The following is an 18,729-nucleotide window of genomic DNA, read 5'->3' on the forward strand; positions in this document are numbered from 1 at the left end:
CACAGGAAATGTTTTGTTGTAGCTGCTGGTTTCACTTTCACTCTAGCATTAGTTTTTACAACAGTTAGTTAATTGTTAAATGGATGATTTTGATTAGGATAAATAAGTCAATTTTCTAAATGCTGTCATATATTTAGTATAAATACAATATTTGTATCTGCAAAGAGATTCAGAGACTTGAGTAGTCACTTACAGTCTTGTTATTAAACCGAGGTGAAAAAATACATTCTTAAAAAGTATTCCATTCAAAACAGAAAATAAATGTACAAATAATAAAACTTTATAGTGTAGCGCGCATCTATTTCTTTTAGACGAGGCTGGGGGGGTGGGGTGGTGAGACTACCGTGAGGTAGGCCGGGAAGGCGGAGAGGAAGTGAGAAGAAAAAAGAAAACATTTCCATGTCAGTGTCTGCTCTGTTCCCGCCCAAAATGGCAGCCATTAAATAACTGACTAATTGATGCTAATGTTTATTTTGGCAGAGCTCATTACAGACCTGGACATTGACACTAGCTCGCTACGAGTGTTTTATGTCTCCTGCCTGCCAACTTTACTTTTTGATGTCGACGAAATCAATTTTACGATCATTCGCTTTTAATTTGTTTTCGGTTGACAATGTCTGGCTCCTACCGTCTTGAGCTTAGAATACCGTAGGCCAAAAGTCGTAATAATGTCTTGAGAAGTCATTAATGATCTCAAATTATACATCTAAACCGTCGCTTGTCGTAAAGTGATTGTTTATTGCAAACTCCAGGTAAACTGAGGTGTTTAAAAGCCAACAGGGGATCGCCTGTAATAAATGTACCCTATTAAACAAGAGTGGTTAGTAGGTTCAATGTACACCGTTAATGTCTATTGTATTTCACTATGGATACAGTACATCCGTAGAGCTAATTAAAAACAAGAACTACAATGTCCGTCCTCTCTAGGAGTGTTCACATTTCAGTGATCTTCTCTTAGATGTAAAGTTTCAAATAGTCAAGTCTCCAAAACGGAAAGGTCACTGCGTCATTTCACTGTGGATTTATTTATTTCATTTATTAATTTTATGTTCTTACATTATAAGAATTCTTTCTAATTAGTTTATGAATTACGTTTGAGCAATTCAATTATTCAATATTCTTCAATTAGTAGCCTACCGTGTTCTGTGATGTATTCAAACAACTGATCCACAACAAGCTAGAGTGTTAGTGTCACAAGATCAAACTCTAGAATCACTTCACCATGAAAACCACTTTCATGGAGTGCTTGTGTATGTGTGTGTTCTTTATATGATATTGAAAGGGAGAATTTATTGTTAGTGGTATATATACAGAGAGAGAGAGAGAGAGAGAGAGAGAGCATTAATATAAATGGTAGTCCTGTAGAATGATGCAAGAAAAGCGGCACTGTCCTACGACTCCATGATGCCAGAGTGTAATGACGTGTTTTTACTTTGCGTTAGATGTGTTTAAATATCAGTTTATTTTATCTCATCTCTAGTTGACTGTCTACATTATAATAAAAGTTGTATTTAGTTTTGTTCACAAGGAAGTTATTCAAGTTTTTTTTTTCAAGTCTTATAAGTTAAACTATAATACGCCTACAAAGTGGAGTTGTCTACCAGCGATAGGTGCTATAAGTCAACGGCCGTCAACAACAACCACACAACGCCGGCATAACAACAGATTCTTGTCTTGGAAACCTAGTTACAAGAAGGCAACATTTGTGAAAGTGATGAGGGTAGTGATGGAGCCAGGGATCAGGGCAATATCACCAGCACCATAAAGAAGTATTCACTATGTGGTACTCTCCGTCGATGACCTGATGTATAAATGGTGTAGACCACAAGTATTTCCTAGATTAGTTAATCATCATTTCGTATGTCTTTATCTGACCATCACTCGCGGCCCTATAGAAATGACCCCAAGACCACTGTATCGTAATGTAGCTATATAATCTCTTTACTTGACCTATAGGGGTAGGGATAAGGGGTATGATCGATCTATTGACCATGTAGTCTCTCTTTTTCTACGTTCTTAATGCCGAAATCTTGCAACTGAGTCTGATATTGATTTGAGTAAATATTTGGTTTGATATAAGTATATATACTAAAATACTCGAAAAAATCAGTAAATCTCGACGTGTCATTTGGGTTAATTGTTTTCTAATACTTGTAGATATACGTTACTTAACCAATTTTTTTTCTGTGACTTTCTCCTTTTCTCTTTCCCCTTTCTCTTTCTCCTTTTCTTTTTCTCCTTTTCTCTTTCTCTTTTTCTCTTTCTCCTTTTCTCTTTCTCCTTTTCTTTTTCTAATTGTCTCTTTCTACATTTCTCTTTCTCCTTTTCTCTTTCTCTTTTTCTCTTTCTCCTTGTCTCTTTATCCTTTTCTCTTTCTCCTTGTCTCTTTCTACATTTCCCTTTCTTCTTGTCTCTTTCTACATTTCTATTTCTCCTTGTCTCTTTCTCCTTGTATCTTTCTCCTATTCTCTTACTCCTTTTCTCTTTCTCCTATTCTCTTTCTCCGTGTCTCTTTCTCCTATTCTTTTTTCTCATTTTCTCTTTCTCCTTGTCTCTTTCTCCTATTATCTTTCTCCTATTCTCTTTCTCCTTTTCTCTTTCTCCTTTTCTCTTTCCCCTTGTATCTTTCTCCTTTTCCCTTTCTCCTTGTCTCTTTCTCCTTTTCTCTTTCTCCTTTTCTCTTTCTCCTTTTCTCTTTCTCCTTTTCTCTTTCTCCTTTTCTTTTTATCCTTGTCTCTTTCTACATTTCTCTTTCTCCTTTTCTCCTTCTCCTTTTCTCTTTCTCCTTTTCTCTTTCTCCTTTTCTCTTTCTCCTTTTCTCTTTCTCCTTTTCTCTTTCCCCTTTCTCTTTCTTCTATTCTCCTTTCTCATTTTCTCTTTCTCCTTGCCTCTTTCTCCTATTATCTTTCTCCTATTCTCTTTCTCCTTTTCTCTTTCTCCTTTTCTCTTTCCCCTTGTATCTTTCTCCTTTTCCCTTTCTCCTTGTCTCTTTCTTTTTTTCTCTTTCTCCTTTTCTCTTTCTCTTTTTCTCTTTCTCCTTTTCTCTTTCTCCTTTTCTCTTTCTCCTTGTCTCTTTCTACATTTCTCTTTCTCCTTTTCTCTTTCTCCTTTTCTCTTTCTCCTGTTCTCTTTCTCCTTTTCTCTTTCTCCTTTTCTCTTTCTCCTTGCCTCTTTCTACATTTCTCTTTCTCCTTTTCTGTTTCTCTTTTTCTCTTTCTCCTTTTCTCTTTCTCTTTTTCTCTTTCTCCTTGTCTCTCTCTCCTTGTCTCTTTCTCCTTGTCTCTTTCTACATTTCTCTTTCTCCTTGTCTCTTTCTACATTTCAATTTCTCCTTGTCTCTTTCTACATTTCTTTTTCTCCTTTTCTCTTTCTCCTTTTCTCTCTCTCCTTTCTCTTTCTCCTTGTCACTTTCTCCTTTTCTCTTTCTCCTTGTATCTTTCTCCTATTCTCTTTATCCTTTTCTCCTTGTCTCTTTCTCCTATTCTCTTTCTCCGTGTCTCTTTCTCCTATTCTCCTTTCTCATTTTCTCTTTCTCCTTGTCTCTTTCTCCTTTTCTCTTTCTCCTTTTCTCTTTCTCCTTTTCTTTTTCTTCTTTTCTCTTTCTTCTTGTCTCTTTCTCCTTGTATCTTTCTCCTATTTTCTTTCTCCTTTTCTCTTTCTCTTTTTCTCTTTCTCCTTTTCTCTTTCTCCTTTTCTCTTTCTCCTTGTATCTTTCTTCTTTTTTCTTTCTCCTTTTCTCTTTCTCCTTTTCTCTTTCTCCTTTTCTCTTTTTCCTTGTATCTTTCTCATTGTCTCTTTCTACATTTCTCTTTCTCCTTTTCTCTTTCTCCTTTTCTCTTTCTCCTTTTCTCTTTCTCCTTTTCCCTTTCTCCTTTTCCCTTTCTCCTTTTCTCTTTCTCCTTGTATCTTTCTTCTTTTCTCTTTCTCCTTTTTTCTTTCTCCTTTTCTCTTTCTCCTTTTCTCTTTTTCCTTGTATCTTTCTCATTGTCTCTTTCTACATTTCTCTTTCTCCTTTTCTCTTTCTCCTTTTCTCTTTCTCCTTTTCTCTTTCTCCTTTTCTCTTTCTTAAATTTATTCCCTCCTTCCCCATCACAGTCCTTGAATTGTTTCTATTCAATCCACATACATGTATACAGTTAACACCGCTTAATCAGCTAGCTAGTCTAGCTATTGGGAACAAAACCATGGCCTATCAATTAACCAGATTCGACTTGCTTTACATCAGCCCATGCACACACTCTCCACAACTTGCATATAAACATTAGACTGATACATGACATTTAATAGCAAACTATTTGGTTTATTTCTAGGAGGTCTATTCGGAGCCGGTGACGAACATTCCAGTATAGAAAACGCTTTAAAATACGCTGTGTACAGAATCAATCACGACCGACAACTCTTGGCCAATACCAAGCTTATCTACGACATACAGACTTTGTCTCCTGGAGACGCCTTTGGATCATCCAAAAAAGGTAAGCAGTTCCTTAAATAAAAGGCATACAATGACTGCCAAGAAAGGTGAGCAGTTCTTTAAATAAAAGCCAGGCATGCACAGACTGCATGAAAGGTAAAGAGTTCTTTGAAACAAAGGCATGCACGGACTGCTAAACATCAAAGGTATCACCGAATAAATAAGTTTAATATTTCTTCTCAACCCCCAAAAGTCTTTGATGTATCATGTATGTGATGTTCTGTCAAAGAATGGCACAGTGTTTGGAATATATAACATTTGTGTAATCCAATCCAGTTGATATTGTTATGATTCTCTCTCCTAATCGGGCCTTCTGCAAACACTGCTTGACACAATACAACTTACTGAAGAACTTGATAACAAGATTGACAAAAGAATGCGGTACTTTAATGAATGAATACATAAATAACGGCCAATACGACACAATTGGAAACACAATAAACTACTACAAATGTTACATTGTACATCACCGTACTGCGTTCTGTCTCTCTATCTCGATGCGTTTCACTCGAGGACTCACTCCACCTCGGACTGACTCCTTGGTAGACTCACAGTTCCTGTCTCCTCTTTGTCTGAACTGAACTGCCTTACACAATCTCTCTGTTTCTCCTGAAGGCTTTCGATCTTACGACCAATCACGGGTGCTTTTTGCGTGTAATGGTCATAGTAGTACTATCCCTCTGTCCATTGACACAGTTGACTGTAGCACGGGAAATAGCTTGTTTTACGTGTGTGGGTTGATCGCACAGAAAATAGAACTATCTCTCCGCTAATTCTGTTACAGCAGTATCAAATATCAATATACATTATATATTTACTTATAACAAAAATATCGTTTCAATGTCACGTAGAAGTATAAAGAACATTAAGTACAGCTTTTATAATAAACTCAATTCCGACAGTTTCCTACAAAGACACAAAGATAAAGGCACATTCCTCGTCCCATATGCTAGGACAAATTTGTACAAATACTCCTTCTTCCCTAGTGCTATTAGAGCATGGAATGGGTTGCCTGAGCTAGCCAGGAAAACTAGTGACTTGGCAGAATTTAAGTCATTGGTTAATATGCATGACTAAATGCATGACGCGTAGGACGTAATCATCTTCTTTTTTGAAGTAACGTCTGTATTATATAAGATAAGATAAGATAAAATAAGCTATGCATAATAAATTACTAAATAATTTTACATTTTCTTTTTTTTATTGATTTATTTTTTTATCTTAAAAAAAAATATTTAATTATATTATAGAATGTCTACTTTAGCCAAAACTAGACTTCAGTCGTTAACAACTATTGCTGTCCCCGGTACATTCAAGACACAGACCCCAAAATGTCTTTCCTAAATGAACTATTTAAAGCTGACAGTCAACAGTAATGGAACGAAAACTGTCTCTAAATCTTTTAAAAACACATTCAGTTTTTAAACAATATCTATAGTAACAAATGAAAAACAAATACTGATGGCCGTTAACGCTGGACAAGTGGCAAATGTCGAGACCTTGTTTTTATATGCAAGTGTCGTAAATAACTCTGTTTAATGTGCCGAGAGTGGTTGGACTTGGTGATACTGGAGTGTCAGCTTTTTCTGAGACCAAGGCAAACATTGGGCTACCACATTTAGACCACATTGAGACCACACAAATGGATTGATCATGCTCGCGGGACACGATTTCAGTGACAAGTAGGACAGGTTAAATTAAAGAGATAAGCGGACGTCCGCTATTTTACTTCGCCAAGCTGGTCACATCAAATAAGACAAGTTAGAATAACACAGTGTGTTTAAGTTTCATTCCAAGTTTAAAAATAATAATTTAATAATATTTGTATGAACTAATTGAGAGAATCAGAGAATGTTTAGTACTTAAGAGAATCAGAGAATGTTTAGTACTTGAGAGAATCAGAGAATGTTTAGTACTTAAGAGAATCAGAGAATGTTCAGATCACACTACAGCTGATATGGCCTACATAAAATTTAATGTTAAAAAAAAAAATTCTTGGCGGACACCTCAACGACAAGTTAACTGACCATGTGATAATAAGGAAACTGTTCTGTTATTTCTACATGTTGATTTGTTAAAGCTTAATATGTAAGATTTGCTCCAGTATCATCAGTTAATGTCTGACCTAGATGTGATCCTTTACCTTGTTTCTTGTAATAGTTCTTTATGCCTTTGTAAAGAGGCCCTACATTCTGTTGGACATTCAAATCAACAGGTGTTATGTTCTTGTTTAGGTAGAGATCTGAGCAAGTACATTGAAGATTTCAACATTTTTATTGGAGATTTCAGCATGTTTTTTTTTTTAGATGTGAACAACGTTATTGGAGATTTGAACAAATTTTATCTTCCAAATCAAAAACTGATTACACGACTAATTACATTTTCAGTCCTGCTTTTAACGACGTGTATCATTCCCCTCCGCTACTGGAACTCAACCATCAAAAGTATTAACTATTGGCTTCCATTGGACGTGTTGACCATTTTCTGGTGTTAGTTTATCAATCTTATTACCTTTCCTTCCAGAAGATCATATTCTTAAAAACATTAGTTAATTTATTCATCATTATGATTAGTAAAGACGAACTCAGGAGCTAGTTTGCCCTAAATGGAATAGAAAACATCTAGCAATCAAAATTTCCGAAAGAAACAGCTGGAGAATTCTTAAAAATGAATAAAAAATATTTTAAAAAGACAAGACCTACTTTATACCATTTATAGAGATCGTGTTTCTCTTAGCTAATGAATGTTAGATTAAAGAACAATAGAACTTTTTTACATCACCCACGTTACCCACCCCTTCCCAAGAGAAAGAATCCTGGTTAAGTGAATGTATATATCTTCTTCATTTTATAATATTATTTTTAAAAAAACGATGTATGAAGGAGATTATGTCTTTTTGAAAAAAAATATTTGTATCATGTTTTTCTTGTTCGTATTTCTCTACGCATCTTCGATGACAAAAGAAACTACTGACCACTGGTCCATCTCTTGATGTGGTGCTACTCGACTGCTCGAACCTTCTACCTAAATGTCACTGACCGCAGAGGCTGGTTCCAATCTACTTAACGATTTATTGCAGTGATTTCGCTCGTAACAAGCGTGTCAGACTTTTGTATGATTCCGAGATAAACCAAGGTTTGACAGCACTGGTTCAAAGGAATTACAATTTTGAACAATGCAAACTAACGGCAATTCAGGCGGCAAATTAGAAATTTCTCTAAAAGAAAGATTCTAAAAGCTTTCTGGTAGTTTTATCCAGTGGAGAAAGGCTGCTTACAAGAGGAAGAAACCAAAAATTTTACATAAGGAAAGAAAGGGTGATAATGTAGTCAGCTGTGACAATTTGAGAAAGTGTATGCAGAGAATGATCGCCCTTTACTGTGTTCTTAAACAATGACTAGGATAACATGGGGAGATAATTTTATTATAGGATGGTCTGGTCGGTAACATGGATCAATGACATTTATGTACATGTGTGAGGAGGTTTTATTTCCTCCATTCCTTACTTCTTCTTTTCTGTCTGTCTTTCTGTTTCATGCTTTCTTTTTTTTAATTGCACCCTCGATGGGCCCACTCTTTTTTTCATTCACTTTTTGAAAGAATGACACAGAGCCAGAGATAGACAAATAGACAGCAGGGCCGGATGCAAGGCTTTGCGGCTGCCTAGAACCTTACCTTTATACGGACCTTCATATTTAAAAATAATACATTTGAATCAAAGTATGCATATTAAATATAAGGAAATACGAGAAATGATTAAGTTTACAAGTTCTATAATTCTTTGTTAAAAAAAAATGAATTCGTTTAGAGTATGGAGTCCGCGATTGTGGATCATTTCATGGAAATTAGATGAATGTCTGGGCCTTACATGGAACGAATTTACCAATACAACACTCCCATCTCTCCACGCAGTTAATACATTTTGACATCAGCGGCGTGGCAGGCTCTGCCAGGGTGTGGTGTAGCTCTGAATGGTGCAAACTGCTTAAGGGTCGCCGGCTCCTGATTTTTTTATCAGGGTTGACTACCAAAGCCTTTCCCATGATTGGGTTTAGCTGCAAGGCAGCAGAGGTTTGAATTCAGAGTTTTCCTTCTCCTAGGTGGGTAGACAGCCTTTGTTAACGAGCCCCTCCTGCCCGAAGTTTACTGGTTAAGGCGCCAGTTACTCGCCTTCGTCACTTCTCCTGTTTGTGAAAACAGTTCAGCAATAAATAGAAATATTTTGAAGTGCTTTTTATATGGAAGTTTAAAGAGGCTAGGACCTTCCTCAAAATTTCTGCGAATACCCTCCACTTGCTAAATTCATATATATATATATATATATATTATATTAATATATATATAATGAGAGAGAGAGAGAGAGAGAGAGAGAGAGAGAGAGAAAGATAGGATAAAGAAAAAGGATGCATATATGAAAGAAAAAGAGAACAGACAAAAAAAAAAGGTAGTAACTTCGTAAAAACTCAAAACTCAACTATGTAGTACACATGTATTTAGATGTACTAGAATACAAACAAACTCGTATAGCTATACATTTAATTTAAAGAGACTAACTTCCAGTTTTGATTAGATTACATTATGTTTTATTGATATGTAAAGTACTATTATGTAATCTGCTTCTCTACGAATATTTATTGTATAAGACAGACAAATCTGAATATTAAGTTTCTTCATTAAGGTGCAAACTATTGAACACAAGTGGCCAGTAAAGTTCGAAACTAATTGTGTGTGTCGCCAAACAATGTCGAAAGTGAAAGTAATTTTTGTGTGTGATCTTTATTTTACCCGCAGTGTGCACTCAAGTGGAACAGAACACTATCGCCATCTTTGGACCACGGGCGGAGCAGTTGTCCAGCTACGTTAACTCCCTGTGCGCCACCCTGCAGATACCTCATATGCAAATGAGGAGCGACGCCGGGGCGTACTTCCCGTCCCAGCCCCACGCGCTGACCATCAACCTGTACCCAGGATCGCAGCAGATGGGAAAGGCCATCACGGATCTGATTGTCCACTACGGCTGGACAGAGCTGTTGGTCATCTACGGAAACACTCAGGGTCTGTGTAAACATATGTGTTATCATTATTATTAAAAAGAAAATTAGGTACTGTCCAAAGTGTGTCGATATAAATTTAAACATAGTTGTAGGATGTTTTAAGATGTTTAAGATCGATGAACACCTTGTGTGTTTTTGGTTGTTATCTAGCATTATGTTGTTATCTAGTATGCAGGGCCGGCCCTACAGATTGCGGTGCCCTATGCGAAACGGATTGCGCGAGGCCTATTCTGGGATAAGGATAATAGTGAAAATTTTGATTTTTTGTTAGAAAATAAATTCGCCTTTGCATTTAATTCATACTATATCAAGTGCAAAATCACGGTCAAATTAACTTTACGAGCCATCTACGATAGAAGGTAGTTTTCAAACTAAAAAGCAGATAAACATTCAGATTTGCCTTCTATATTTAAGATCGACTAGCAAAATATCGCTTTTGATTTTTTTAAAGAGATCGAGATAGATTTGGATCTTTATTTATATGCCTGTAACTATTACAAAAATTAAGTATTGGAACTTCCTGTTTTGGTTAAAATTCGTCCTATTATTTTTATTAAATGAAAGCTCTCAATGCCGTTTATTTTTATCGCGAGTAAGATTGTTGTTTTCTATATTGAATGACACCCGAAAATGATAATTTTGTCTATTTTTCAGGACATTTTTATGAGTTGTTGAGGATATTTTAATAATTTCTGGACATTTTCATGACTTTTTTCTTATACTTTACATTTTCATGAGATTTCCAGGAGCTTCTGTAAAATCAGGAGGACGCGGGAACCGTGTTATAAGTTAAAATGGTTTAATTTAATAATTTACAACTAGAATTAGCGCGGGGCCTATGAAAGTGCGGGGCCCACTGTGACCGCATAGGTTGCAGTGCCCTAAGGCCGACCCTGCTGGTACGTATGTTGGTATGTGTTCTGTTTAATGTCGCGCTCTGTGATTAGGTTGGGAGTGTTTGCTCTAGTTCTAGCTTAAATTTGTAGTCAGATGTATTCTAGTGTGCTTATGTGTGAAACATTTGGGTGTATAAAGGAGTATTTTATAGTACTTGTGTTGTGTCTATTTTACTGTGTAATTTTGGTAGGTTAATGAGCTGCTAAGATCCAAGAGAATAAATTAATTTTAAAAATATACTGTCTGTGTAGTGGCTAAGTGGTAAAACATTTGGCTTCCTTGCCTAGGGAGCTGGGGTTTGAATGTCAGTTAAGACTGGTAGTTTTTATTTCGGGATACTTAGGACGCACAAGAGTCAACCCAACCCTAATGGGTACATGACAGGAGTTGTGGAAAGTAAAAGTGGTTGGTCGTTGTGATTGCCACGTGACACTCTCGTTAAGTATTAACCATAGAAACAGGTGAACTTGTACATCATACGCCCTAAAAAACGCAAGGTCTGAAAGGGGCACTTTTTGTTTTTAAATATAAAGCCAAGAATATTTTATATTAAAGTAATTGTGTCAGAACTATGAAGCACATGTTTGAATTTAATGTTTCTATTAATGTTTTGTGTGTAAGTGTGTGTGTGTGCAGCGTGTCTGGACGTGCGTTGTAAGTAGTTCGTTTTTTTTTTTTAAATATATATATATATATATATATATATATATATATATATATATTGGTTTCATTACCACGACCTTCACGTGTCTAATATTGTCTGCTAAATCTTCCATTCAGGTTTGGGCCGTGTCCAGCGAGTACTTCGTGCAGATTTCGGCGACCTGAGCGAGATCATCGTCCGCCACGTGGATTCCAACAACATGAGGTCCATTCTGAAAGAGGCCAAGACCAAACGCTGGCGGAGGATGCTGATAGACCTTCCAGTGGATGAAACCACACTGTTTCTAAAAATGGTAATTACAAAATATCATGGGCGTAGCCAGGATTTTTTTTCGGGGGGGGGGGGTTTGGGGGGGATCCCCCCCCTCCCGCGAAAACATTTTTGTATATGTATTTATGTGTGTGTGTGTGTGTACATATTCTTTATTGCATTCTGACCCTTCATTCTTTCGGAAGAATGTGCCATAGAATAGGTTCTTCCATGAATTAGTGGGAAAATTGTAGATTCCCCGCCATTACTAGCAAGGGGGTCTGGCGGAGCGCTAGGAGCGTCGCTCTCTCACAATCTTACTATGGGGTCGACTCCCAATTCGGCATATGATTTCCTTGATTTAATTCCGATCTCTATAACTGACTCCTAAACTTTAAAAAAAAAACGCCATCTGTAGAAGAGGGGTTTAAACTCAAAACCCCGGATTGGATTGGCTACGCTCAAATAATTTTAGTGTGTAATTTGCTTTTTTTTATATATTGAAGAGGTCTTTTTTAGCATCAAACCCCTCTGAATGGGGGTTTAAACTCAAAACCCCTTTTGGCAACGCTCATAGCATTTTGAGTACGTAATTTGCTTTTATTTATATTGAAGAGGTACTTTTTACTTTCAAACTCCACTGGAGGGGGTTTAAACTCAAAACCCCTTTGACTACATTCGTAACATTTGGAGTGTATAATTTGCTTTGTTTTTATTATTAAAGAGGTATTTTTTACCTTCGAACCCCGCTGAAGTGGGGTTCAAACTCAAAACTAAGTCAAAACCCATTTAGCTACGCTCATAACATTTTGAGTGCGTAATTAGCTTTTTTTTTCATATTGAAGAGGGGTTCATCGTAAATTTTGGAGGGGGTTTTAAAATCAAAATCTTCCTTAACTGTGCTCTTGGAATTAGGGGATTTTCGTTTGCATTTTTTGTTTTGTTTTGTTTTATAGAAGAGGGGAAGTTAACTGCAAAAACTCCAAGTAGGGGGTTTAAAACTCAAAGCCCCTGGTAGGGTTTTTAAACTCAAAGCCCCTGGTAGGGGGTTTTAAACTCGAACCCCCCTGGTAGGGGTTTTTAAACTCGAACCCCCCTGGTAGAGGTTTTAAACTCAAAACCCCATTGGTTTTGCTGGGGCAAGTGATGGTTTAGTATTAAAATCTCACCTAAAATAAACAAAATCAAAGCAAAAAATCATTCACTAAATTCCGATCCCCCACCCCTTTTCATTTCGAGGGGGGGGACTGGTTTGAACCCCTAAATTCTCCCCCCCCCCTGCTACGCCCATACAAAATATAGACTTAATCAAAGAAGTGTAATTAAGCTTTCTGCTCGATATTAAGCTTAAAAAATAAAAGGTGCCGTTTCTATTTTTGTTGATAACAGAGTAAAATTCTACTTCTTAAAGGCAACAGCAGATGCAAAGTTGTGAGGTTGGATTTAAGGTTTAATTAAAAAATGCCTTTTCTTAAAATATTTTTTTGCGTTTTGTAAACTAAAATGGTAGAAATATTATTCTTATACTGTTTGCATAAATGTTTGACTTATCTTATCTTAGCCTATTGTTGTGACACGGTTACTATGTGTGGTCAACCGTGACACACGGTCAAGTGTTGGGTATCGGAGAGTTAGGGGACTTGCGGGAGGTGACGAGTGTTAAAAAAAGATACAGAAGGAACTGATCTAGTGGAGTTGGTTATCTGTAGATAATGTTAGCCTTGTAAATATGTGATGTTTGAATGCTTCACAATAAAAGGCAATTTATACTTAAAAGGACTTGTTTCTTCACACCTATCTTATGTATTACAGAAGTAACTTCCAAAAGAAGATAATTACGTCCTTCGCATTTCCTATGTCAATCTAGTCATGCATGTTAATCAATGATTTAAACTCTGCTAAGTCGTTTGTTTTACGGCTGATTCAGGCAACCCATTCCATTCTCTAAAGGCACAAGGGAAGAAGTAGCCCTTGCACGATTTTGTCCTAGCATATGGAATAAGAAATGTGCCTTTGTGTCTTTCTGAGTATTTCATTAGGTTTTATTTTTCTATTTATATTATGGATTAGTGTTTTATGTTTGTGTTTAAAAATGATGTTATAACTCAAGAGGTGTTGCTTAAAATGGTTTTCAACTATAGTTGACTATGTATTATATATATTTGTGTTCTTAAAAGTTGTATTGAGGGTTATGGTTGGCTGCCTGATTGTGCGGTATATACACTGGACTGTCTTTTGATGGTCTTGGCTATCATGCATATATTTTCAAATCTGAATGAACATTTGAAACGTCTAGACTGAATATTTGTTCTTAACGTTGGTGTTAATTTATTTTTCAGGCTCTTCAAGAAGGAATGATTGATCCATACCACCACTACATCATCACTCATTTAGTGAGTATATTAAATGTCTACTAGACTTTCTTGTACTAGCACAGGGTTCTCCTATCATATAGATCTTTGTGTAAATTATTAAAGCTACAGTCTTAAAAATATACAAGTAAATAATACTTTTCTTCTTCGTATAAAATAAAACTTTAAGTCAGGAAGTCATATTTATAAAAACTAAAGCACAACAACAACGTGTCTTGTGTGAACAAATGTCTGTCTCACATGATAGACGGTTTAAAATGAACGCAGATTTATACTATATGTTCTACAGACTATTAAATGTAATGAATTAATCTTTTCATAAGCATGGGTATGATAAAAGATGAAACAGGTTGTCTTGATATAATTTTTTAAGTGAAAGGGTCTTATAGAAGTGGAAGAAAAACAAAGAATAATACAAGAGAGAGAGAGAGAGAGAGAGAGAGAGAGAGAGAGAGAGAGAATTGTGATAGAAATAAAGTTTAAAAAGAACATACATTTTCAATAATTGTTTTTTTTTTTTTTTTTTTTTTTGGGGGGGGGGGGGGGTTGGTTAGCATACCCACTTTCTCTTGCTAAACTTTTTATGTGAATGATGAGTTCTGATCTCAATAGTGTTTTGTACTTTCCAGGACAGCTGATAAATAAACTGTGAAAAGGAATTGTATGTGTCTGTATATATATATATAAATATATATATATATATATATATATATATATGTATTCGTCTGTGGAGGATGTATCCTACACATTAAGCAAATGAAGACATCAGTAGTCTACATACTGTTTAAAATGCTTGTTGTGAAATTCATTATGTGAAACACTAAAGTTGTGTAGTCTTCATGATAATGATTCTTGATCTGGACATACAAACACTCTAACACAGCGGCTCTCAAACCGTGAATCCCGACTATTTAGGAGGTCGAATGACCATTGACAAGACTCGGCTCAGAGTATAGGACTTAATATTTACGAAGCTTATCTAAACTCACTCTAACTGTCTGTCTGCCTGGTAAAACGTCTGTACACGTTATTTTTCCAATACCCAATCTCAAAATCAAGCTGAAATTGTGTCAATTATTTCTTTACCTAACAAAACAAAAATAAAACAAGATGACAGAGGCGGCTCCCGTCGGATCCCTGTCGGATCCGCCAATTCGCAAGAAATATTCAAGACGTGATTTTATTTTGATTATCACAAGAAATAATGTTTCAAACATTCATTTGGCGTTGTAAAAAATGTTTCTTTTTCTGTAAATTTTTTTACATGTTTCGGATGTTCCTTCAAAGTTAAAGATAATTTACTTCCTTGTGCAAACCTCCCGCTGGACGACGGGGGATGGCAGCGAGCAGTATATGAACCCGGGACCGTCGAGATAATCAGTACAGCGCACTAACCGCACGACCAGGCATTGCTGTTAACTTAATAACTATACTGTAACCGCCACTCCAGCCATGGGTCTCTGATGACGGCCCCCTTTGTGGAACGGCGTGGCGGACTTTTGGACTGGTATAGGAATATGAGGCAAGCTCCCCGCATTCAGCTCTGTTCTCGGCCACTTGTAGCGAGTGGGGCCCAGGAACGGGGATGGAGCGCTGTGTACACGGCACGGCCCGGTCTGGCCCAGTCAACCGATATGACCGTCTACCGTTGACAGCCCTCAGACAGGACAGGGGTGAAGAGCCCCGTGTCCAGGCTTGGTAGTTGGATAAAAGCCTTTCTAACCACCAAGGGGATAATGGCGCCAACGGCGCCGACGCTCTACTGGACTTCACTGAAGGTTAACTTAATAACAAACTAATAGCCTATTTTTGATAAAGAGATATATTACACATTACGGCAAAAAAAAATACCAAATATGTACAATATGAACGATTTTAGATAATCTTTTGGCATTGATTTGTAATTGAAAATGTCATCTGTCAAAATTGAGAAAATACTAAACGTTGCTCAACAAAAACGGATTTGGGGAGTCAGTGACACAGATTGGGTCTCAAACAAGAAAATCCTAAGCCGAAATGGGAGTCGAACACTTAGTGAGGTTGTGACAGAGCATCGCATGAGGTTTGATGGGACATGTTCTCCGACAAAATGAACTACGCATATCAAGAGTTGTGATGACATGGAGGTCAATACGAGGAAAGCTCAAATAGGGACGTCCTCGTATAACACATTCATGGAGGACCTTAGAACGGTGGACACCAGGTGGGAGGAGGCTTCAGGCATTGCCAGTGACAGATCTTTGTGGAGACAGCTTGCCACCCAATGCGCTGAACGGCGCAGGAGTACCTAAGTCTAATATACATATACTAGTAGACCGGCGGCATAGCATACGTCGCTATTTTGCAGGGCGGTCTTAGGCAACTGCAACCTATGAGACCGAAGGATCCGCACTTTCATGGAACCCGCTCTAATTCAAGGTGTATAAATGATTAAATTAAACCATTTTATAACCTAAAACAGATTTCCCGCGCACTCCAGTCGATTTACCAGGAGCTCCTGGAAATCTCCCGAAATTGCAAAATATACGAAAAAGTCCTTAAAATATACGGAAATACATAGAAAAAAATTGTCATTTTGGGGTGTCATTCAATCTGGAAAACGTCAATCCTACGCGCTATTAATTAATAAAAATGGCATTATGTAATGCCGTAATTGTATAATCAGGTGAAAGAAGCTTCTCGCGCCTCAAACTAATGAAGAATTACTTGAGGTCAACAATTCTCAAAGATAGATTGAAACATTTGGTAATTCTTGCTATTGAGCGGGATCTATGTGGGAAACAGAATTATTATGATATACTGTATGACTTTGCTATACGCAAGGCTCGTAAAGTAATTATGTACGTAGTAAAGAATAAATAAAATGCAAAGACGAATTTATTTTCTAATACAAACTCTTAAATTTGACTTATTGTCCGCTTCCCTACCCAAACTTGGCCCCGCGAAATCCGTTTCGAATAGGGCACCACAATGCTTAAGTCCGGCCATGCTATTTAGTGTTTGTAAAATATTTTATATGTTTCGGATGTTCCTACAGAGTTGACGATAGTTTACTTCCTAGTCCAAACCTCCCGCATGGGATGGGAGCGGGCAGGGTTTAACAGTCCAGCGCGCAGCCATCCGAAAACGTGTTCTCCTCCCCCCCTCCTCTTGTTTTTTTTTTTCGTGGGGTGACTATCCGTCATGTTAATATCGGGAAAAAAGCCTGAAAGTTATTGAAAATCTGATTAACCTTTAATTTTCCTTCCGAAACATCGCATTAGTTTTAAGTATCTAAAATAGATTGTTCCCGATGTTTCTATATATAGTGAGAGAATAAAAGAATTCTTTTTAATTAAATTTTGGGGTGGTCTCGTATGAAAATAAGGGACGACCCGACAAAATAGCGCGAACAAAATAGCGCCGATAAAATAGCGCCGACAAAATAGCGCCGATAAAATAGCGCCGACAAAATAGCGCCGATAAAATAGCGCCGACAAAATAGCGCCAAATTTCCCGACAAAATAGCGCAAGACAAAATAGCGCGGACTTATAATTGATGTGTATAAAAGTACCGGATTATTAATTATTTAATGTCCTGGGCAGCATTTTTGTTGATGTCTATCTTTTTCAATAATAATAGATTTGAAAGTATGCCATATTAGCAGAGACGAAAGTACTAAAAATTTTATATCATTTCTCTTTTTCAACAGTGTTTAAAATGCATAACTTGCTAAAAAAATTTATTTTGAAATGCGATGACCCCGTTCAAAGAGTGATGAAATTTCTACGTGACATTTCCTACAATTTAACTTTGTGAAAATGTGTGTGTATGTATCTGACAAGTTTCTTTGCCTGTTTTCAAAGTACACTTTTCGAATGTAAATAATCGATCTATTTTGAAATTAATCATTTTAGCTCATTATAATTTTTGCTGAAAAATAATGATAACATTAAAACAAAAACAAAAAAAAAATATTGGCTCTATTGCTATTTTACGATATCTAAAGTATTTCTTTCAAAATGACCAAAATATATTTTTTCTGCGCTATTTTGTCGACGCTATTTTGTTCGCGCTATTTTGTCGGGGTACCAATAACTAGATATACCATAGTCTTTTGGAGAGATTTTCATACCATACTTTGGTGTGAGGAGTTTTTTTTCCTTAAAAATCGGAGCATAATATTAACGATAATTAGATCTTTTAACGTTTTAGCTAAAAAAAATTAAATATAACGTAAGACAGAAGTGAGATTTGACATAAATAGAGTTGAATTTAATTCTTTTTTCATAAAAATCCGGAACAACCGACGATCTTTGTAATTGAGAAGAAGAATATTTGTTTTAATTATTAGAAGTGTGTTTTTAAACAGTTATTAGGCGTTAGTAGATTTTTAAAATAAAATTAGGAATAATTTTGGCGAATATTTGTGAGAAAATTTAAAGTAATGTAGGTCGATTTATTTTCCAAAACAAAATCCGAACATTCTTTACAGATAAAAAATTCGTTTGTTATGTTTCAGCAAAAAAAATAAATGTAATATAAGTCTTTCGTATTTTAAAATCCTGAGCAAACTATTGTCGATATTTTTGAAAAAAAAAAGTAATTTGAAAAATTTTGTTTTAAGTTTAAAATACGGAACAATTTAATATCGCTATAATGATCGGATTGTCCAAGAATATAAGTGTAATATAAGTCAATAATGCGATTTCAAACAATCATTTGACATAATTTATTTTGTATAAAACAATATCCGGAACAACTTTATAGTTAATGAAATATATGTCAGTATACAGAGTTTCATTTGGAATTAATGTAATTCACTTTAAAAAACCGGTACAACATATTATTGATCACGTATTTTTTCAACGCTTAAACAATCTATTATAGATACTTAAAAATATTGCTATGTTTCGGAAAGAACATTTAAGCTAAAATCAGATTTTCAATAGCTTTTAGTGTTGTTTTTATCTAAACGTGACGGACAGACTGACAAACAGACAAAAACACATTAAAATAATAGGTTTTTATCCTAATGGGGG

At 36.1% G+C, this 18,729-nt stretch overlaps 1 protein-coding gene across 1 annotated transcript in view; it reads left to right on the top strand.

The window, feature by feature from the left end:
- LOC106079962 (glutamate receptor ionotropic, kainate 2-like) overlaps positions 1 to 18,729 on the top strand; it is a 312,000-nt gene that overhangs the window by 212,757 nt on the left and 80,514 nt on the right. Inside the window, exons 3-6 of the mRNA XM_056032977.1 lie at positions 4,311 to 4,472; positions 9,263 to 9,526; positions 11,203 to 11,378; positions 13,675 to 13,728. Of these exons, the coding sequence (XP_055888952.1) occupies positions 4,311 to 4,472; positions 9,263 to 9,526; positions 11,203 to 11,378; positions 13,675 to 13,728 (656 nt within the window). The remainder of the gene's footprint in view (positions 1 to 4,310; positions 4,473 to 9,262; positions 9,527 to 11,202; positions 11,379 to 13,674; positions 13,729 to 18,729) is intronic.

Source organism: Biomphalaria glabrata, chromosome 6, assembly GCF_947242115.1.
Source record: "Biomphalaria glabrata chromosome 6, xgBioGlab47.1, whole genome shotgun sequence".
NCBI lineage: Eukaryota > Metazoa > Mollusca > Gastropoda > Planorbidae > Biomphalaria > Biomphalaria glabrata.